Here is a 16,986-nt window from a genome sequence, read left to right on the forward strand (position 1 = left end):
GCTCAGGCTGGTTTCGAACTCCTGAGCTCAAACAATCCGCCCGCCTCGGCCTCCCAGAGTGCTAGGATTACAGGCGTGAGCCACTACGCCCGGCCAATAAATGTTATTCATAAATGTGCACTTATGTGTTGATCAGTTAATACCAATTTGATGGTGAGTACATGTGGTGCTTGCAACATCTGTGGAAAGCAATATGGAGATACCTTAAAGAGATACAAGTAGAATTATCATTTGATCCAGCAATCCCATGACTGGGCATCTACCCAAAAGAACAAAAGACACTCTATGAAAAAGACACCTGCACCCGAATGTTTATAGCAGCACAATTCACAATTGCAAAGATGTGGAAACAGCCCAAGTGCCCATCAATACATGAGTGGATTAATAAAATGTGGTATATGTATACCATGGAGTACTATTCAGCTTTAAGAAACAATGGTGATATAGCACCTCTTGTGTACTCCTGGATAGAGCTGGAACGTATTCTACTAAGTGAGGTATCCCAAGAATGGAAAGACAAGCACCACATGTACTCACCATCAAATTGGTATTAAATGATCAACACATAAGTGCACATATAAGAATAACATCTGTTGGATGTTGGGCAGGGGGGAGGGGGGAGGAGGGAGGAGGGGACGGGTATATGCATATACAAAGAGTGCAATGCGCACCACCTGAAGGATGGACATATTTGAAACTCGGACTTGGGGGGGAGAGAGGACAAGGGCAACATACGTAACCTAAACATCTGTACCCCCATAATATGCTGAAATAAATAAAAAAAAAGAATGGCTTAATTTGTATGGAAAATCTCAAACAATGTCAGTAGGTATCTGCCTCTGGCTCTGTTAAATCTGGTTTCCTCTGTATTTGCTTCATAAGAAGGCAGGTTCTCTACAAAGGTAGCAGGGCAGTAATGGACCACCAACAGTTCCAGTTTTACTTACATTCTACCAGTTTAGCAATTTTAGCATGTAGCAAAACTCTTGGAGTTGAGATTTTTTTTGTCCTGGTTTGACTTGTGGGCCTTTGTCTGAATCAGTGAGGGGAATAGAATGTTTCGATTGGTTAAGCCTGGGTCATGTGCTCACACTTAGTGCCCACCAAGTCACATAGATTTGAAAGATGGGGAGAGGTTATTGCCCAAGGGAAAATGGAGGTGCTATTATCAGAGGAAGTGGAAAATAGATATTGGTAGGCAAAAACAACAGATGTCCACTATGCTATCTCTGTAACTCCTTACATATAATTCCTGTTGTTTAAATATATGTTTTGAAAAGAGCTTGTGTAATGTGTGGAGAAAATATTTTATGTTTCTTAAACAAAAACCAACAAAAAGCCCCTTATTTAAGTATTAGTTATCTTTTTATTTTTCCTACTGTCCAAATCCTACTCATCTTTAAGATCTAGCTCAAATTTCAACTCTTATATAAGGGTGAAAGTTTCTCTCTTACATGTGGATTCTTAGAGCCTTTATTGTCTGTATCACGCATTTGGCAGTTAATGATCTTATATCATCTTTTGTGTTACGGTCTTAAAATCTTGTTTTTTTTTTTTTTTTTTTTTTTTTTGAGACAGAGTCTCGCTCTGTTGCCTGGGCTAGAGTGCCGTGGCGTCATCCTAGCTCACAACAACCTCAAACTCCTGGGTTCAAGCAGTCCTTCTGCCTCAGCCTCCCAAGTAGCTGGGACTACAGGCGTGTGCCACCATGTCCGGCTGATTTTTTCTATATATTTTTAGTTGTCTAGCTAATTTCTTTCTATTTTTAGTAGAGACAGGGTCTCACTCTTGCTCAGGCTGGTCTTGAATTCCTGACCTCAAGTGATCCTCCCACCTTGGCCTCCCAGCGTGATAGGATTACAGGCGTGAGCCACCATGCCTGGCCGTCTATTTAAAATCTTGTACTGCTTAGTGAACTTTAAGCTTCTAGAGGCTAGAGACTTACCTTAGCTTTTTGTCCCTGTACCTTAAAATTACAAAGCACTCAGCAGATCATGATTGGATTGATTTTAAATAATACGTGAATGACTGTGATTTCTTTTTGGCTACCATGTGTCTCAGAAAAACAATTCACTTCCTTATACAAGTTAATGAAAAGACTTATGGTTAGGTTCGTAGAATATTGAGTACTTCTGGCCGACTAAAAGTATTATAGAAGCTTTTTACTTTATTTTATTTTATTTTTTTCAGACAGGGTCTCTCTGTTTTGCCTGGGCTAGAGTGCAGTGGCGCCATCACAGCTCACTGCAACCTCAAACTCCTGGGCTCAAGCGATCCTCCTGCCTCAGCTTCCCAAGTAGCTGGGACTACAGGCATGTGCCACCACGCCCTGTGCTACCAAGATCCGCTAATTTTTCTAGATTTCTATAGGCGAGGTCTCACTGTTGCCAAGTCTGGTCTCCAACTCCTGATGTCAAGCAATCCTCCTCTCCCGGCTTCCCAGAGTGCTGGGATTACAGGCGTGAGGTGTGACCTCGCCCCTAGAAGCTCTTTTCTTCAGAATTTTCAATTTGTGAACTTGTGTAGATATGAACAAGTCATGTGCCAGAACAAAACTATTATCTGTCTCTTAGATACTATGTATCACTCTGGACTTCGAAATAAATGGAAGCAGAAGTCTTTTAGAACCTAATCTGATCATACATAGAAGTACTTCTAGTTTAAATTGCCTGAGACTAGTGGCATTTAAGGTCTGTAGGGAAAGAGAGGCTCATGAAGCTTGACTCTCCTTTTTTGAGGAATAAACACTTTTTAGATAAATGATAAAAGGGAAACTATATTGTTAGTGAAGCATCCTATAGCACTTTCTCCAAATAGGGCATTTTGGTACTTTCCTAATACAAGTAGATTTCTTCCCGTTGTATACTATTGATAGCTTGGAGGAGAAAACTTGAGGTGTCAGCAACAGAATTAATGCCAATTCTTGTGACACCCAAAAGGATAAACATTACATTGTCAGTAAATTGACATAATGGATACTCTGAGAAAGTATAATTAGCCTTCTTTTTTTTTTTTTTTAAATAAGGGCACTAATCCCAAAATTAGCCTTCTTGAGTGAGAGCATTACATTGTCATTCCATAGGGCAAAATCTTAAGTTTCCAAAAATGTTTAGGTTAAGAAGGTAAGCCATCAAGAATTCTTTTATCTCTGATTAGTTTGTCAGTTTAATTTTGGTTAAGTTGCTCTAGAAGTTTGAAGTTCATTTCAAGTTTGAGATCAAATATAGGAGCTAAATACATTTTGCAGACTGTTGGAATCTAAGTTAGAGATACGAGGTCCATATTACAAAACCCTGGACAACTACCCTTAAGGGAAGACCTTAGGGTGTAAATGTTTCAAAATTTTTATCTAAGAAACTGGATACTATTTCCTGAAATGTTCTGGTACTACTTATCAACTTAGAACTGTTTCTGGTATTAAAAAACCCTGCTAGATTGGGCACATGAGGCTGTTTAGTCTCTCTTTATTTACAACTTTCATGATGCCACTTTAAATTTGATATGCAAAAAGAGGGAATATAGTCTTTTGTTTGATAGTTGTGTATGTTCCTTATCTAACAGCTCTCCAATAAAGTGACACATTTAAAGATGTATTTTAGAGTCTTTTAGGGTTGAAAAAGCAGTAAGAGAGTGCATACTTCTCTCAGGGTAGTAACTCAGATTTGGACAAATTTAAATATAGCTCATATTTTGATAGATGTTGCCAAGGTTGTGGTTCTTGGAGAACAAATCAAGTTAGGCAATTCACTAGGGAGGAAACATTTAGTTTTGTGGGTATGCAGTTTTGGTAGTAGTCAGCCAAAAGACACATCTGCAGGATGCAGTTTTTTTTTTTTCATGCCTTGAATTTTGCAGATTCATGGCTTCAACATGCCTCAGAAGCACTTGCATTTCATTTTTCTGTAATTGATTTTTCAGTTGTGTATTGTTTCCAGTCCTTTCACTGAACATACCATCTTACGTGTAGAGTTCCATCTAGTGGTAAAAGTGATACTTGTAGACTATAAGTAGGTGATAAAAATTATTTTTCTTGAGAGATCTTGCCTCTATCATTCTTTGGGATAGTTGCCTGGAGCCCTTGTTATCTCTGTGTGCCTACATACCTAGGTACTAATTCTCCTGGTTCTGACCATCTATGCAAAAGCTTTTATGGTGATTAAATTAACTTTTAGTGTATACTTTGATATTCTGTCATATTTATATCAAGTTGTAGTGAGATTTATGCCACAACTACTTGGTTTCTTAAAAAAATTTGTCATGAAATGTTGAATCTACATATAAGTAGATAGAATAATATAATCAGTACACTTGCCATCATATAAGCTTTAGCAAATCTTTTTTTTGAGACAGAGTCTTACTCTTTTGCCCGGGCTAGAGTGAGTGCTGTGGCATCAGCCTAGCTCACAGCAACCTCAAACTCCTGGGCTCAAGTGATCCTTCTGCCTCAGCCTCCCAGGTAGCTGGGACTACAGACGCATGCCACCATGCCCGGCTAATTTTTTCTATTTTTAGTTGTTTGGCCAATTTCTTTCTATTTTTAGTAGAGACGGGATCTCGCTCTTGCTCAGGCTGGTCTCGAACTCCTGAGCTCAAATGATCCGCCCGCCTCGGCCTCCCAGAGTGCTAGGATTACAGGCGTGAGCCACCTTGCCCAGCCTGCTTTAGCAAATCTTAACATTTTACCATATTTAATTCAAATCCCCTCTCTCCTTTTCCCATAGCTCAGTGATTTATCACAAGAACATTACTAGCACCCTAGAAACTCCTCTTATGCCTTTATGCCTACTCTTCTTAACCACTACCCACAAAATGTAACCATTATGCTGAAATTTATGGTAAATATTAATATATCATTGCGTTTCTTTATAGTTTTTGGTGTTTTCTTTTTTTGTTGTTGTTGTTTTTGTGTTTTTCCTTTTGGATTTGGACTCCTGGGCTCAAGCAGTTGTCCCACCTCAGCCTTCTAAGCCTGGGTAGCTGGGACTACAGGGGCACACCACTGTGCTTGGCTCTTTACGGTTTTGCCATTTAAGCAAGTATCTCTAAGCATTAGTTTTGTTTGTTTTTAAAATTTAATATAAATATCATTATATAGTATATAGTTGTCTCTTGGTGTGTGTGTATGGCTTCTTTGCTTATTATTTCTGAGAATCATCTATAAAGGTGTATATAGCTAGAGTCTGTCCATTTTCATTATTATGTAATATTGCTTTGTAAATAACACAATTTTAAAAACTTTTCTGCTGGACTTTTTTTTTTGATACAGAGTCTCACTCTGTTGCCCGGGCTAGAGTGCCGTGGCGTCAGCCTAGCTCACAACCACCTCAAACTCCTGGGCTCAAGCAATCCTCCTGTCTCAGCCTCCCGAGTAGCTGGGACTACAGGCACTTGCCACCATGCCCGGCTAATTTTTTCTCTTTTTAGTTGTCCAGCTAATTTCTTTCTATTTTTAGCAGAGACAGGGTCTCGCTCTTGCTGAGGTTGGTCTTGAACTCCTGACCTCAACCTCAAGCAATCCTCCGCCTTGGCCTCCCAGAGTGCTAAGATTATAGGCGTGGCCTACCATGTAGGCAATATGTTGTTTTAATTTGCATTTCTCTGATGTCTTATAATAGTGAGCTTTTTTTTTTTTTTTTTTGAGACAGAGTCTCACTGTGTTGCCCGGGCTAGAGTGAGTGCTGTGGCGTCATCCTAGCTCACAGCAACCTCAAACTCCTGGGCTCAAGTGATCCTCCCACCTCAGCCTCCCAAGTAGCGGGGACTACAGGCATGTGCCACCATGCCCGGCTAATTTTTTCTGTATATTTTTAGTTGTCCAATTAATTTCTTTCTATTTTTAATAGAGACGGGATTTTGCTCTTGCTCAGACTGGTTTCGAACTTCTCAGCTCAAACAATCCGCCCGCCTGGGCCTCCCAGAGAGCTAGGATTATAGGCGTGAGCCACCGCACCCGACCTGAGCTTTTTTTTTTAAATTTACTTTTTAGAAATGGGGTTTTGCTATGTTACTCAGGCTGGTATTGAGATCCTGTGCTCAAATGATCCCTCTATCTCTGCCTCTCTAGTAGCTGGGACTACAGATACACCCTCCTCGAGTATTTTTTAACATGAGTATATGGGCCATTTGGCTATCTTTTTCTATGAGATTTTGTTCAAATCTCATGTCCATTTTTCTTTCTTTCTTTTTTTTTTTTTTTTTTTTTTTTTTTTTGTTTTTTTTGAGACAGTCTCACTCTGTTGCCTGGTCTAGAGTTCAGTGGCATCATCATGGCTCGTTGCAACCTCAAACTCCTGGGCTCAAGTTATCCACCTGCCTCAACCTTCTGAGAAGCTGGGACTACTAGCGTGTGCCACCATGTCTACCCGGCTAATATTTCTACTTTTTGTAGGGACGGGATCTTGCTTTTGATCAGGCTGGTCTTGAACTCCTGGCCTCAAGCAGTCCTCCCACCTTGGCCTCCCAGAGTACTAGGATTACAGGTGTGAGCCACCACGCCCAGCCTATTATTACTTTTATAAAAGAGTATACAGTGAAAAGTTTCTCTCCGACTGCTATTCCTGTTTCATTCAGTTTTCCTCTCTAGAGGCATTGTGACTTTATTTTTATAAAACCTTGTTTATGTCATTTATTATGCAGAAAAATTTAATTTTAATATAGTTATCAATTTTTTCTTTGTGAATTGTGCTTGTTATATCTTAAGAAACCCTTCCTATGCCTCATTAATTTATTCTTCTATACTGTTTTCTAAAGTTTTTAAAGTTTTACTTTTCATATTTAGATCTTTATTTTTTTTTTTGCCCACATGCCTGTTGAGGGAGCACCTGGGAAGCCTAGGGGTGCTGGGAGGTCTTCCCATTGTGGTCCCTGCCTCTGCCTCTTCCTTTCTCCCCTCAGCTCCCACTATGACCATCCATCCCAGTGGGTGCTGGCTGCGTTTCCTGTGTGCCCAGGTGACCCTGTGGGAACTCATATTTAGATCTTTATTCTACCTGGAATTTACTTTTTTGTGTTTGGTGTGAGGTAGGGATCATAGCTCCCCCCGCCCCCAATACTGTAAAACTACTTGTCCTTATGCTCTTACATTATGTGATTGTTTTGTCTAATACAGCTTTCAGTGGTGATGGGAGTTTGCTGTTGGGCTTCATGTACTCATTGGCAAGTACAATTAACTGGTCCAGTTTTTTATTTCTGTTTTGTTCCTGCTTGCAGATGAGTGCTCAGAGTCCTAAGTACTGCTTTTCAAGCACCATAATGTGCCCTGTGTCCTCTAACATGTCTGGAATTTGTGTAGGCTGTGCTGGGGCAGGGAAAGGAGAGTTCCTTTGTCACCACAAACAAGGAGAAAGCTTTTTTCCTGTCTCTTCGATTTACCAATGCCTCATCAGAAGCTTTCAGCACTTATGTAAGAAATTTATTATTTTTTGAACTTGAGCAAACTTAAGAGTTTGTTTTAAAATATCGTAGAGCAGTAAGTTGTTTTTGTTTAAATATATAATTTTTTTCTTTGGTCTTAGACATTTCTTAAGTTCTTAAACATGTTCCTTGATATTCTTAGCTTTATATTGTGATATTGTGTTTTCTTTGGAGAGGGATTAGTGGGCTTTGTGATATGGGAATAACTTAAAGAAAATAAGCCACTCTGTCTTTTCCATCTCTCATCTTCCATTTTACTACTACTTCTTTTTTTTTTTTTAATCATTTCTGTCTCTTAGGTATTGTCTTACCAGATGGTCCACTCAGAAAAAGGGGGGGGGGTGGAAACTTAGCTTAAAGAAATTAACAAGAGTGAATGAACATAGGAAGAAAGGAGAGGAAAAAGCAGAGGGGAAAAGAAACTGAGATTGTTTACATGTTGCTTGTGTGTTAGGACTTCTGTGGTATTTTTTTTCTCGTATTCCTTATAAATAGCTAGGGGTAGCCTTGAACCTGTTTGTTCTTCTACCTGTTCAGGTTGTTTAGGAGGGAGCACTTTGGGGGGTGATGGCCAGGTAGGAGGGATTTTGTTGAGAAACAGTATACCTAGCGGGTTTGTGCTTCTAGTACCTTTCTCACTAGTGTATAGTATTTTATCCAGTTTAGTGCTGAAGGGTCAACTATGATAAAAGTATTAGAAATCTTAACTGAGTCTTGCTCTGGACATTCATAAAATAAAAGTCTGTAGGTTTTAGTGTGTGTAGGTATTTGTACTTCAGAAATATAATGGATGCTATTCATATACATTTATAAGTTAGAACTAATTTGATCTGAAATCAGTTATTCAGAATTAAAAGGGATGTGAATTCCATAAAATGATCAGTTTAGACTCGATAAATTATATGATTCTTTTGGTGCTAACACATTTTATGATTTTTCTGTCCCTATTAGTAGAGTGGCAGTTTTTTTTTAAATCCCCTAAATATTCTCCAGGACGGAGTGATAATTTCTTATCAGCAGTGATTATAAACAATAGTTCATATTGACTTGTTTCTTGACTGAAATAAGCTGACATTAAAAAAAAGAGGCTCTTGTCAATGGCTTAAGAGGAAGTTGCTTCTGATTCTAATTGAGTTATAATCATTGGCATCTTTAAGTTTGTACAGGAAAAATAACCTATCCATAAGCTATCCTAGTGTATAAAAAAGTTGAGGAGACAAGCATTTTAAATTTTCTTTCTTTTTTTTTTTTTTTTTAGTGACAGGGTCTTGCTCTGTTGTCTAGGCTGTAGTACAGTGGTGTGATCATGGCTCATTGCAGCCTCCAGCTCCTAGCTCAAGCAATCCTTCCGCCTCAGCCTCACGAGTAGCTGGTACGATAGGCGCATGCCACCATGCTCAGCTAATTTTTTAAAAAAAATTTTTTTGTAGAGACAGAGTCTTGCTATGTTGCTTAGGCTTCTCTCAAACTCCTGGCCTCAAGCAGTCCTGCTGCCTTGGCTTCCCAAAGTGCTGGAATTACAGGTGTGATCCACTGTGCCTGGCCTAAGATCTTTAGTGACTTTTTGGCTTGAGACCACTCCATTCACAGTTTTTATTTTATGTGATTTTTAATATGTTATCATTTTAGAGAAATAGAATCCAGTAGCCACCAACTGAGGATTTGGGCCATTGATTAAAATTATGTAATAATTTTTCAAGGAAGTAGAGATGAACTTTGAAGTTCACCCATGCCTTGTTTTCATTATACTATTATGAAAAATTATCCAGGTAGTGCTGGTCAAGTGCATTGTAGATAAGTTGTGTTTAATATTTAGAGGTGTCTGTCATTTTTCCTGGAACCTAGGGTGCAGTGGGCAACTTTTAAGTTGTGATTGCTTTTTGTGGTGGGAATGTTTGTATGAGTCAGGTGAATTTCAGCTTCACCTGACTGAGATGTGATAACTTGTCCTTTCTGGTTTATGTCTACTCATTGGTTATGTAATACTATATATAATAAGAATTAGAACAAGCCATTAGAGTTAACTGATAATGAATACAAACAATGATGTATCTGCTATAAGATGGAATAATACAGTTCTTTTTTTTTTCCCTTTTTTTCTTTTTTCGTGATAAAGTGAAGCAGTGGGAGTGGGGAAGGAAGAAATACAGTTCTTAAATGTAATAATGTAATAGAAATAAGAAGTGGTAGGCATTGAGGAACAAAGAACAGGGTAGTAGTTAGGCATTGGGAGACAAAGAACAGGGTAGAAAATATTTCTGGGAGTTAGAGGACCTTTGCCAGGAGTATAGCCAATATAATTTAGGAGTGGAAAACCAGCTAAGATCAGGGGCCCTATAGAGAAGAACCTGTCTGAGCAAAGGTTGGATTTAGATGATGGATGGGTCAGAAGCATCCAGAATTGAAGAATTTTTAAAATAAAACCTATTTGTGGACCTGAGCAAAGCTGAATCAATATCTATGTTATGTACTTGTAAGTGCCATCCATTCTGTGAAGGCTTTTTGGTTATGAGGAACAGAATTCAAGGGCAGCTAGCTCAGTTAAAGGGTGCTGATTATAAGGACCTTCTGCCTCTGTGTGGACCAGGAACCAAAGAACCCAATGAGTAGCGCATAAGAAACACATACAAAAATGATCCCCTCAAAGACTCTTTCATTTTTTTCAGTGATGCCATCTGCAATTTTGTTATCTGCAATGATTCTTCCCTTCGAGGTCAGCCCATTATCTTCAATCCTGACTTTTTTGTGGAGAAACTCCGACATGAGAAACCTGATGTGTTCACCGAGTTGGTGGTCAGCAATATCACAAGGCTTATTGATTTACCTGGAACTGAGTTGGCTCAGCTGATGGGGGAAGTGGACCTTAAGTTGCCTGGTGGGACTGGCCCAGCATCAGGATTCTTCCGGTCTCTAATGTCTCTCAAACGAAAGGGTAGGAGATGTGTCTGAAGGGTGGGCAGGTCTCAGCTGTTCCCTGGGCCTATCCTTAACAATGTCACATTCCCTGAAGAGTTGCTATTAACTTAAAGCATTTTTTGCCATTTTTCTTACTTTCATAAGTAGTAAAGCCTTAAGTAATAGTAATAAAAATGATAAAAACTGTCTAGATAACAGAAATAATTAAGCTAAAGCAAATATATTCAGTCCCTGAGTGATGATGTGATTAATTTAGGTTATCAGGAGTGTCTTGATTTTCATGTCCTATTAATACACTAAAATAATATTTAAAAAACAAAGTCGGCTGGGCAAGGTGGCTCATATTTGTAATCCTAGCACTTTGGGAAACTGAGGCAGGAGGATTATTTGAGCCCAGGAGATTGAGATCAGCCTGGGCAATAGCAAGACCCCGTCTCTACAAAAAAATGAAAAAATTAGCTGAGTGTGGTGATGCGCACCTGTAGTCCTAGCTACTCAGGAGGCCGAGGCAGGAGGATTGCTTGAGTCCAGGAGTTGGAAGCTGCAGTGAGCTATGATGATGCCACTGCATTCTAGCTGGGGCATCAGAGGGAGACCCTGTCTAAAAAAACAAACAAAAAACCAAAAAACCCCTCACAAAGTTACATAGCTGGAGAGTACAATAAAGAAAGCTTGAATTTTTTTTTATTGCAGTAGTTCTGAAATGTTTTCATTCCATGGAATGCTTTGGTAAGTTAGATACCTATGAATTACCCCCCAAAAAATCTTCCTATAAAATAAATTGTAGCCTTGCTTTTGATATTATCATAAAAAGTTACTATTTTATCTTATTAAATATAAGGGAATCATTAATGTAGAAAAAATCTTTAAACATTATTACAGATCAGATCTTGTACCAACTCCAGTGGATAAATCTATCATGCTTTGCCAATCTTGGCTCTTAAGTTTTGTTTTCTGTTTGTTTTTAAGTTAAATAGCATCATGCTAGATATTGTTACTTAAGTAAGAGGATCTTTGCCTTCAAGAACCTATGATCTAATATTGAACTTGGAGGGAGTTGATTGATAGTTCTGATTGCGTTTTCTGGTGCATTTCCAACTCTAAGGTTTTTGTTTACTGACCTTGTAAAAACATTTGCTGAGTTGTAAAATAGGATGCTTGTTTTTAAGTATGATGATTTTGTACTATTTGTATGAAATGTAGCCCTATCCTATTATATGGTTTTTCAGAAAAAGAAGTGGTATTTGGATCCCCACTGACGGAGGAAGGCATTGCCCAGATATACCAATTGATTGAATATCTGCACAAGAGTAAGACTATTAGAAATTTTATTGTTCTTTGTTTAGTGAAGAATTGTCAGTTTTCTATTGAGAGCTAACTGCCTTGAGTTAGTAGGTGCCAATTAACCATCAATAAAGGAACTAATCAGTGATAATTTCAGGTGGCATGTTTTAAAATATATTTCCTTTTAAGCTTCATCTTATGTATTGGTTTGCTTTACACTCTCAAAGATATATATAAATTAGATAGTGTCTATGAAATCACATTTACCTCTTAATTTAGAGAGACATTTTTTCTGGAAAAATACATCGTCCCTAAAGAATTGTTACATTTATTCAAGGGAGTATAATACTTTTCATCTCCAGAATTCTATGATTAAAACACACTTTGAATCATTTCACTTTTTACTAGTCATATTGGTTATGTCATTGCTCTAAGTGCTTGGCATAGCTGAGTATATGTGAAATGTATGGCCTTATGTGATGCCTTGATAAATTAAAAATATTTCCTTGATAAATTCAACCCAAACACTTATTTATGGCTTATCTCATGTGGGACGTTGTGCTAGGAACTGGATGTGCTAGGAACTGGAGCAGGGGTTGCAAACTGGCAGCCTAAGGGCTTGAGTCATCTGCATTTATGTTTTGTTTGGTCGGCAAAGGATTACATTAAAAACAAAATAAGTTATCACTGTCTTAAAATGGGAAAAGTACAGGTTTTCAGCTTCTTTGATGATAGGAAGATCTAGCATCCTTGGGCTCAGTTGCCACTTGGATACGATCAGCTGAGACACAGGTGTGGCTCCCCAGTTTGTTATGGTTCTCATTCATTTTTTTACTATTGGCTGCCTGATCCTGTAGGCATTTGAACTTGGACCCCTGAATAAGGAGTTGTACAAAGATGAATATGTACCTAAGCTAAAAACATGAATACTCACACTTCTTCCAAATCAAACCAAAACTGTATGTCTTGCCTTTTTTTTATTTTTTTAAGACTAGTCAAGTGCAGTAGTGAGAAGGGGGAAAGAGTAGAACAAGGGCTTTGATCTGTAACTGACTGTGAACAATCAATTGAAATAACTCACTACCTTCAGACCAGCCTGTCTCACCTTTTTTAATCCCTTTAGATGAGCCTAGAACCTAGTTGGGAGGGAAGAATAGTTTAGTTTGGATGAGCCTAAGTTTCTGGAAATCTCTTAGACCGAAAGGTGATTTGACACATTAGAGTTCTAATTCCTGAAGCAGTATAGAGACTCTAGATTCATTATGGGCTGCAAAAATAGTTTACAGGTGCTACAAACCTCCACGGATGAACTCAGCCTCTCTAAATCATTGGTTAGGTTAAATTTATAGTCTCCACGTGTACCTCAGGAGGTTGAATGACTCCTGGGAGGACTGTCTTTTTAGTTGCGAGATCTCCAGGGCTCAGGGATGTTCAGGTGTCCTAAGGGAGCCAGTAGGTTCTAACTTACTGTGGGGAAAAAAGGCAAAAACCTACTTCAAGGGCTTTGTAAAGGGTCTTTTAAGTGTAAAGTAGTTTTTGCACTACATATTTTAATCATAATTTCTCTTTTTGCTTCCTTTTTGCCCATTCTCCATTTTCTTCCATGCTAAGCAGACTTGCGAGTAGAGGGTTTGTTTAGGGTACCAGGCAATAGTGTCCGACAGCAGATTTTAAGGGATGCTCTCAATAATGGAAGTGACATTGACTTGGAATCGGGGGAGTTTCACTCAAATGATGTTGCCACTTTGCTGAAGATGTTTCTAGGAGAGTTGCCGGAGCCTCTGCTGACACACAAACATTTCAATGCACACCTCAAAATTGCTGGTGAGTATAGGAAGTAAGACGAAGATGTAAATACATTTCTTTCAGTTTAGTAAAGTCATTTGGAATTTTCCGTTGCTTGTAACCCTCAACAATACTTTTAATATTGGTGAAGGTTTCATGATATTGCTGGGCTTCTCTGGGTACTCAAAAGTTAAGCTGGCCAGTTAAGTTTTACTTAATCAAGTGGCTTTCTGGATAAATAGGATTTTTTTTTGGTTTTGTGTCTCTCCTGTCTCTTTACATCCGTATCTTGATTCTCCCTCACTGGGCCTCAATTTTCTGTCTTATAAAATGGGGATGATAATGATGATGATGATGATGATGATAATAATAATTATAATATCTCTTAGAGTTGTGATGAAGAAGACATGAGGTAATTACATAAAATGCTTATTAGCACAGAGCTCAGGCCACAGTAAACTCAGTACAAGAGTGCTCTTATTATTGTTGTATTTTTTTTTTTTTTTTGAGACAGAGTCTCACTCTTTTGCCCAGGCTAGAGTGAGTGCCGTGGCACCAGCCTAGCTCACAGCAACCTCAAACTCCTGGGCTCAAGCAATCCTTCTGCCTCAGCCTCCCGAGTAGCTGGGACTGCAGGCATGCGCCACCATGCCCGGCTAATTTTTTCTATATATTTTTAGTTGTCCGATTAATTTCTTTCTATTTTTAGTAGAGACGGGGTCTCGCTCTTGCTCAGGCTGGTTTCGAACTCCTCAGCTCAAACAATCCGCCTGCCTCGGCTAGGATTACAGGCGTGAGCCACCGCGCCCAGCCTTGTTGTATTATTTTTCTGTGTTAGTATCTGTGTTTTTCTCTTTGTCTCACACGAGTCTCAAGTCTCCTCCCACTCTGGCTTCCTTTTGCCAACAGCACCCTGCCTCTGACTTCCCTTTTAGGGATGAGGAAAGGATATATCAGTCCAGGGTTTTCCCAAGTCTCTTCCCTCTCCATCTCTATTCCAAGCTCCGTCTTGGGACCCAGAACACTCGCCTAGGGGCAAAGCCTTGCTCCAGTCCCATAAATAGCCTCATAAAATCTTGAACCTCACACCTGTCATCCTTGTGACTCCAGATCCAGAAGTCCCCTTTCCTAGCTAGACCCTGCAGTTTCCAGCCCCTCTCCGTCAGACCCAAAGGTTGGGGCCTGTAGTCCCTCCTTCTTTGGATCCCCAGCTTCCTCCTCCCTCAGGATCAAGGTGTGTCTGGGCTCTCAAGTCCCCATCCTTCCTCAACACTCGAGGATCAGACCAGTGAACAGCTCAGGTATGTGCTACCAGAATCCCCAATCATTGCCATTCTGTGACTGACCACTCCCGCAGCTGCCACCTGCTTCAAGATTCTTACTAAGATAAGGAGCTGATGATAAGATATGGTCTGGGTTTTATTTATTTTTGTATCTCTGATGGATTCTAGCATAGTGCATTGAACATTTTAGTTGCTCAATAAATGTGTGCTTTTCATTGATTGATTCAGCTATCTCTGATAGTTACAGGTTTGGTATGTTTGCCTTGGTTTGGGGCTTTTACTAAATATTTCTATGCCTCAGCTGAGGTCATCTGTACTCTTGGAACATTTTTAAAAAATAGTATTATTTGTTTTCTGAATAGGTAATACATTCACATGGTTCAAATTTCAAAAGGTTCAAAGAATATACTGTGAAAAGCTTCTCTCCTACCTCTGTTCCCCAGCATGCACTTATTCTTCCCAGAGACAGCCAGTGCTGGTGATTTCTAATGTGCCCTTCCAGAGATATTTGGTACACTTAACAAACAAATACTGACATATATTCCTTTTCTTCTCTTTTTATGTAGTGGTAGGGTATTATACTCACAGTTCTGTGCTTTGCTCTTTTCAATTAATGCATCTTGGAGAATGATCCATTTTCAGCTCTTAAATGGTTTCCTCATTCTTCTTTATGCCTGTGTGGCAGGAATTCATTCTTAAATTACACAGCTGTTATGCTGCTATAGGCTCTAAGTGCAAACAGCATCAAAATCCATACTGCATTTACTTACTTTTCTGCCCTTGAGTATTTCTTTTCCTCTTTCTTCTAATTTTAAGGAAGATAAATATAAAGTTTTTTCTTTTGAATAATTTTTACTACTTTAAAAAAACTAGTTTTGAATTTTTAAAATCTAATAAGATTAGATATTTTTTTTTAGCACTTTGAGTAGCAATCCAGATGTTACAAATATTACTAGAATGTTATGTAATTTTATAGTTATTTTGAGGAGAAATAAAGTTGTTAGATCTCTGAAAAAAGGTTTGGAAAATATTGATAATTCTTTTTATAAGTGTTAACATGAAAAATGTTTGTTTTGTTTGCTTTCTCTTTGAGTTCATTCATTTGAAGTCCTCCCCTCCACCGCCCTGTGAGTCACTGTTCTTTGAGAACATATTGAGGTGTGGCACAGTTGTAGCATTTGATAGACCTTGCTGATAACTGGAAGGGATTTTTGTTTTCAGTGTCATATTAACAGGGAACATTTTCTAGGAATATTACCTGCCTTCCCTAAACATGAAATTAACTGAAGTTAAATACATACTGTAATCATTTTTAGGTCTATATAAATTATACCCAAATGATTATCGGTGTCTTTTGAAATTCTGATCATCCAGGGGACTGTTTTTACCTGTATGGCCTGTTAAGGGAGAAACAAGGATTCTGACTCCATGAGGAGCTGCCTGGAAGCATCCTGTTATGAGGGCATAATTCACTCTCATTTTTATTTTATCCACAAAATATCTGAGTGGGGAAAAGTAGAGAGGGTGGCATTATCAAAGGCCTGTGTGGACATGTTTTTATTAATATTTCTCTTGGGTATATACCTAGGAATAGAATTGCTGGGTCAAATGGTAATTTTAACTTTTTTTTTTTTTTTTGAGACAGAGTCTCACTCTGTTGCCCTGGCTAGAGTGAGTGCCATGGCGTCATCCTAGCTCACAGCAACCTCAAACTCCTGGGCTCAAGTGATCCTTCTGCCTCAGCCTCCCGAGTAGCTGGGACTACAGGCATGCGCCACCATGCCCGGCTAATTTTTTCTATATATTTTTAGTTGTCCGATTAATTTCTTTCTATTTTTAGTAGAGACGGGGTCTCGCTCTTGCTCAGGCTGGTTTCGAACTCCTGAGCTCAAACAATCCGCCCACCTCGGCCTCCCAGAGAGCTAGGATTACAGGTGTGAGCCACCGTGCCTGGCCGTAATTTTAACTTTTTGAGGAGCTGCCAAAATGTTTTCCAAAGTGGTGATACCATTTTACATTCCTGCCAGTAATGCAGGAGGGTTTAATTTTCTCTATATCCTTTTTTTTTTTAAAGCAATTACAAAAATGAGGTTTATTGAGGAGAGAAAGATAGGATTATGGGGCAAGAGCAAGATATAAGTTTACAGAGCATGGTACTTATGTCATTGTTGCATCAGGGCAGGCAGAAGGAAAGGCAAAGAAAGAGAGATTGGCTAGGGTCTGCATCCTATTTTGTATTGTCTGGATAGGGACCTCCCTTGTAATTTTCTCTACATCCTTGTCAACATTTGTTACTGTCAGTCTT

The 16,986-nt window shown here is 38.9% G+C and overlaps 1 protein-coding gene across 1 annotated transcript in view; it reads left to right on the forward strand.

Moving 5' to 3' along the window:
• The window catches only part of ARHGAP19 (Rho GTPase activating protein 19), a 61,061-nt gene that overhangs the window by 14,289 nt on the left and 29,786 nt on the right, over positions 1-16,986 (forward strand). The window contains exons 2-4 of the mRNA XM_012654518.1: positions 10,080-10,345; positions 11,559-11,639; positions 13,228-13,437. Coding sequence (XP_012509972.1) covers positions 10,080-10,345; positions 11,559-11,639; positions 13,228-13,437 — 557 coding nt within the window. The remainder of the gene's footprint in view (positions 1-10,079; positions 10,346-11,558; positions 11,640-13,227; positions 13,438-16,986) is intronic.

This window comes from Propithecus coquereli, unplaced genomic scaffold, assembly GCF_000956105.1.
Source record: "Propithecus coquereli isolate 6110/MARCELLA unplaced genomic scaffold, Pcoq_1.0 Scaffold440, whole genome shotgun sequence".
Classification (NCBI taxonomy): domain Eukaryota; kingdom Metazoa; phylum Chordata; class Mammalia; order Primates; family Indriidae; genus Propithecus; species Propithecus coquereli.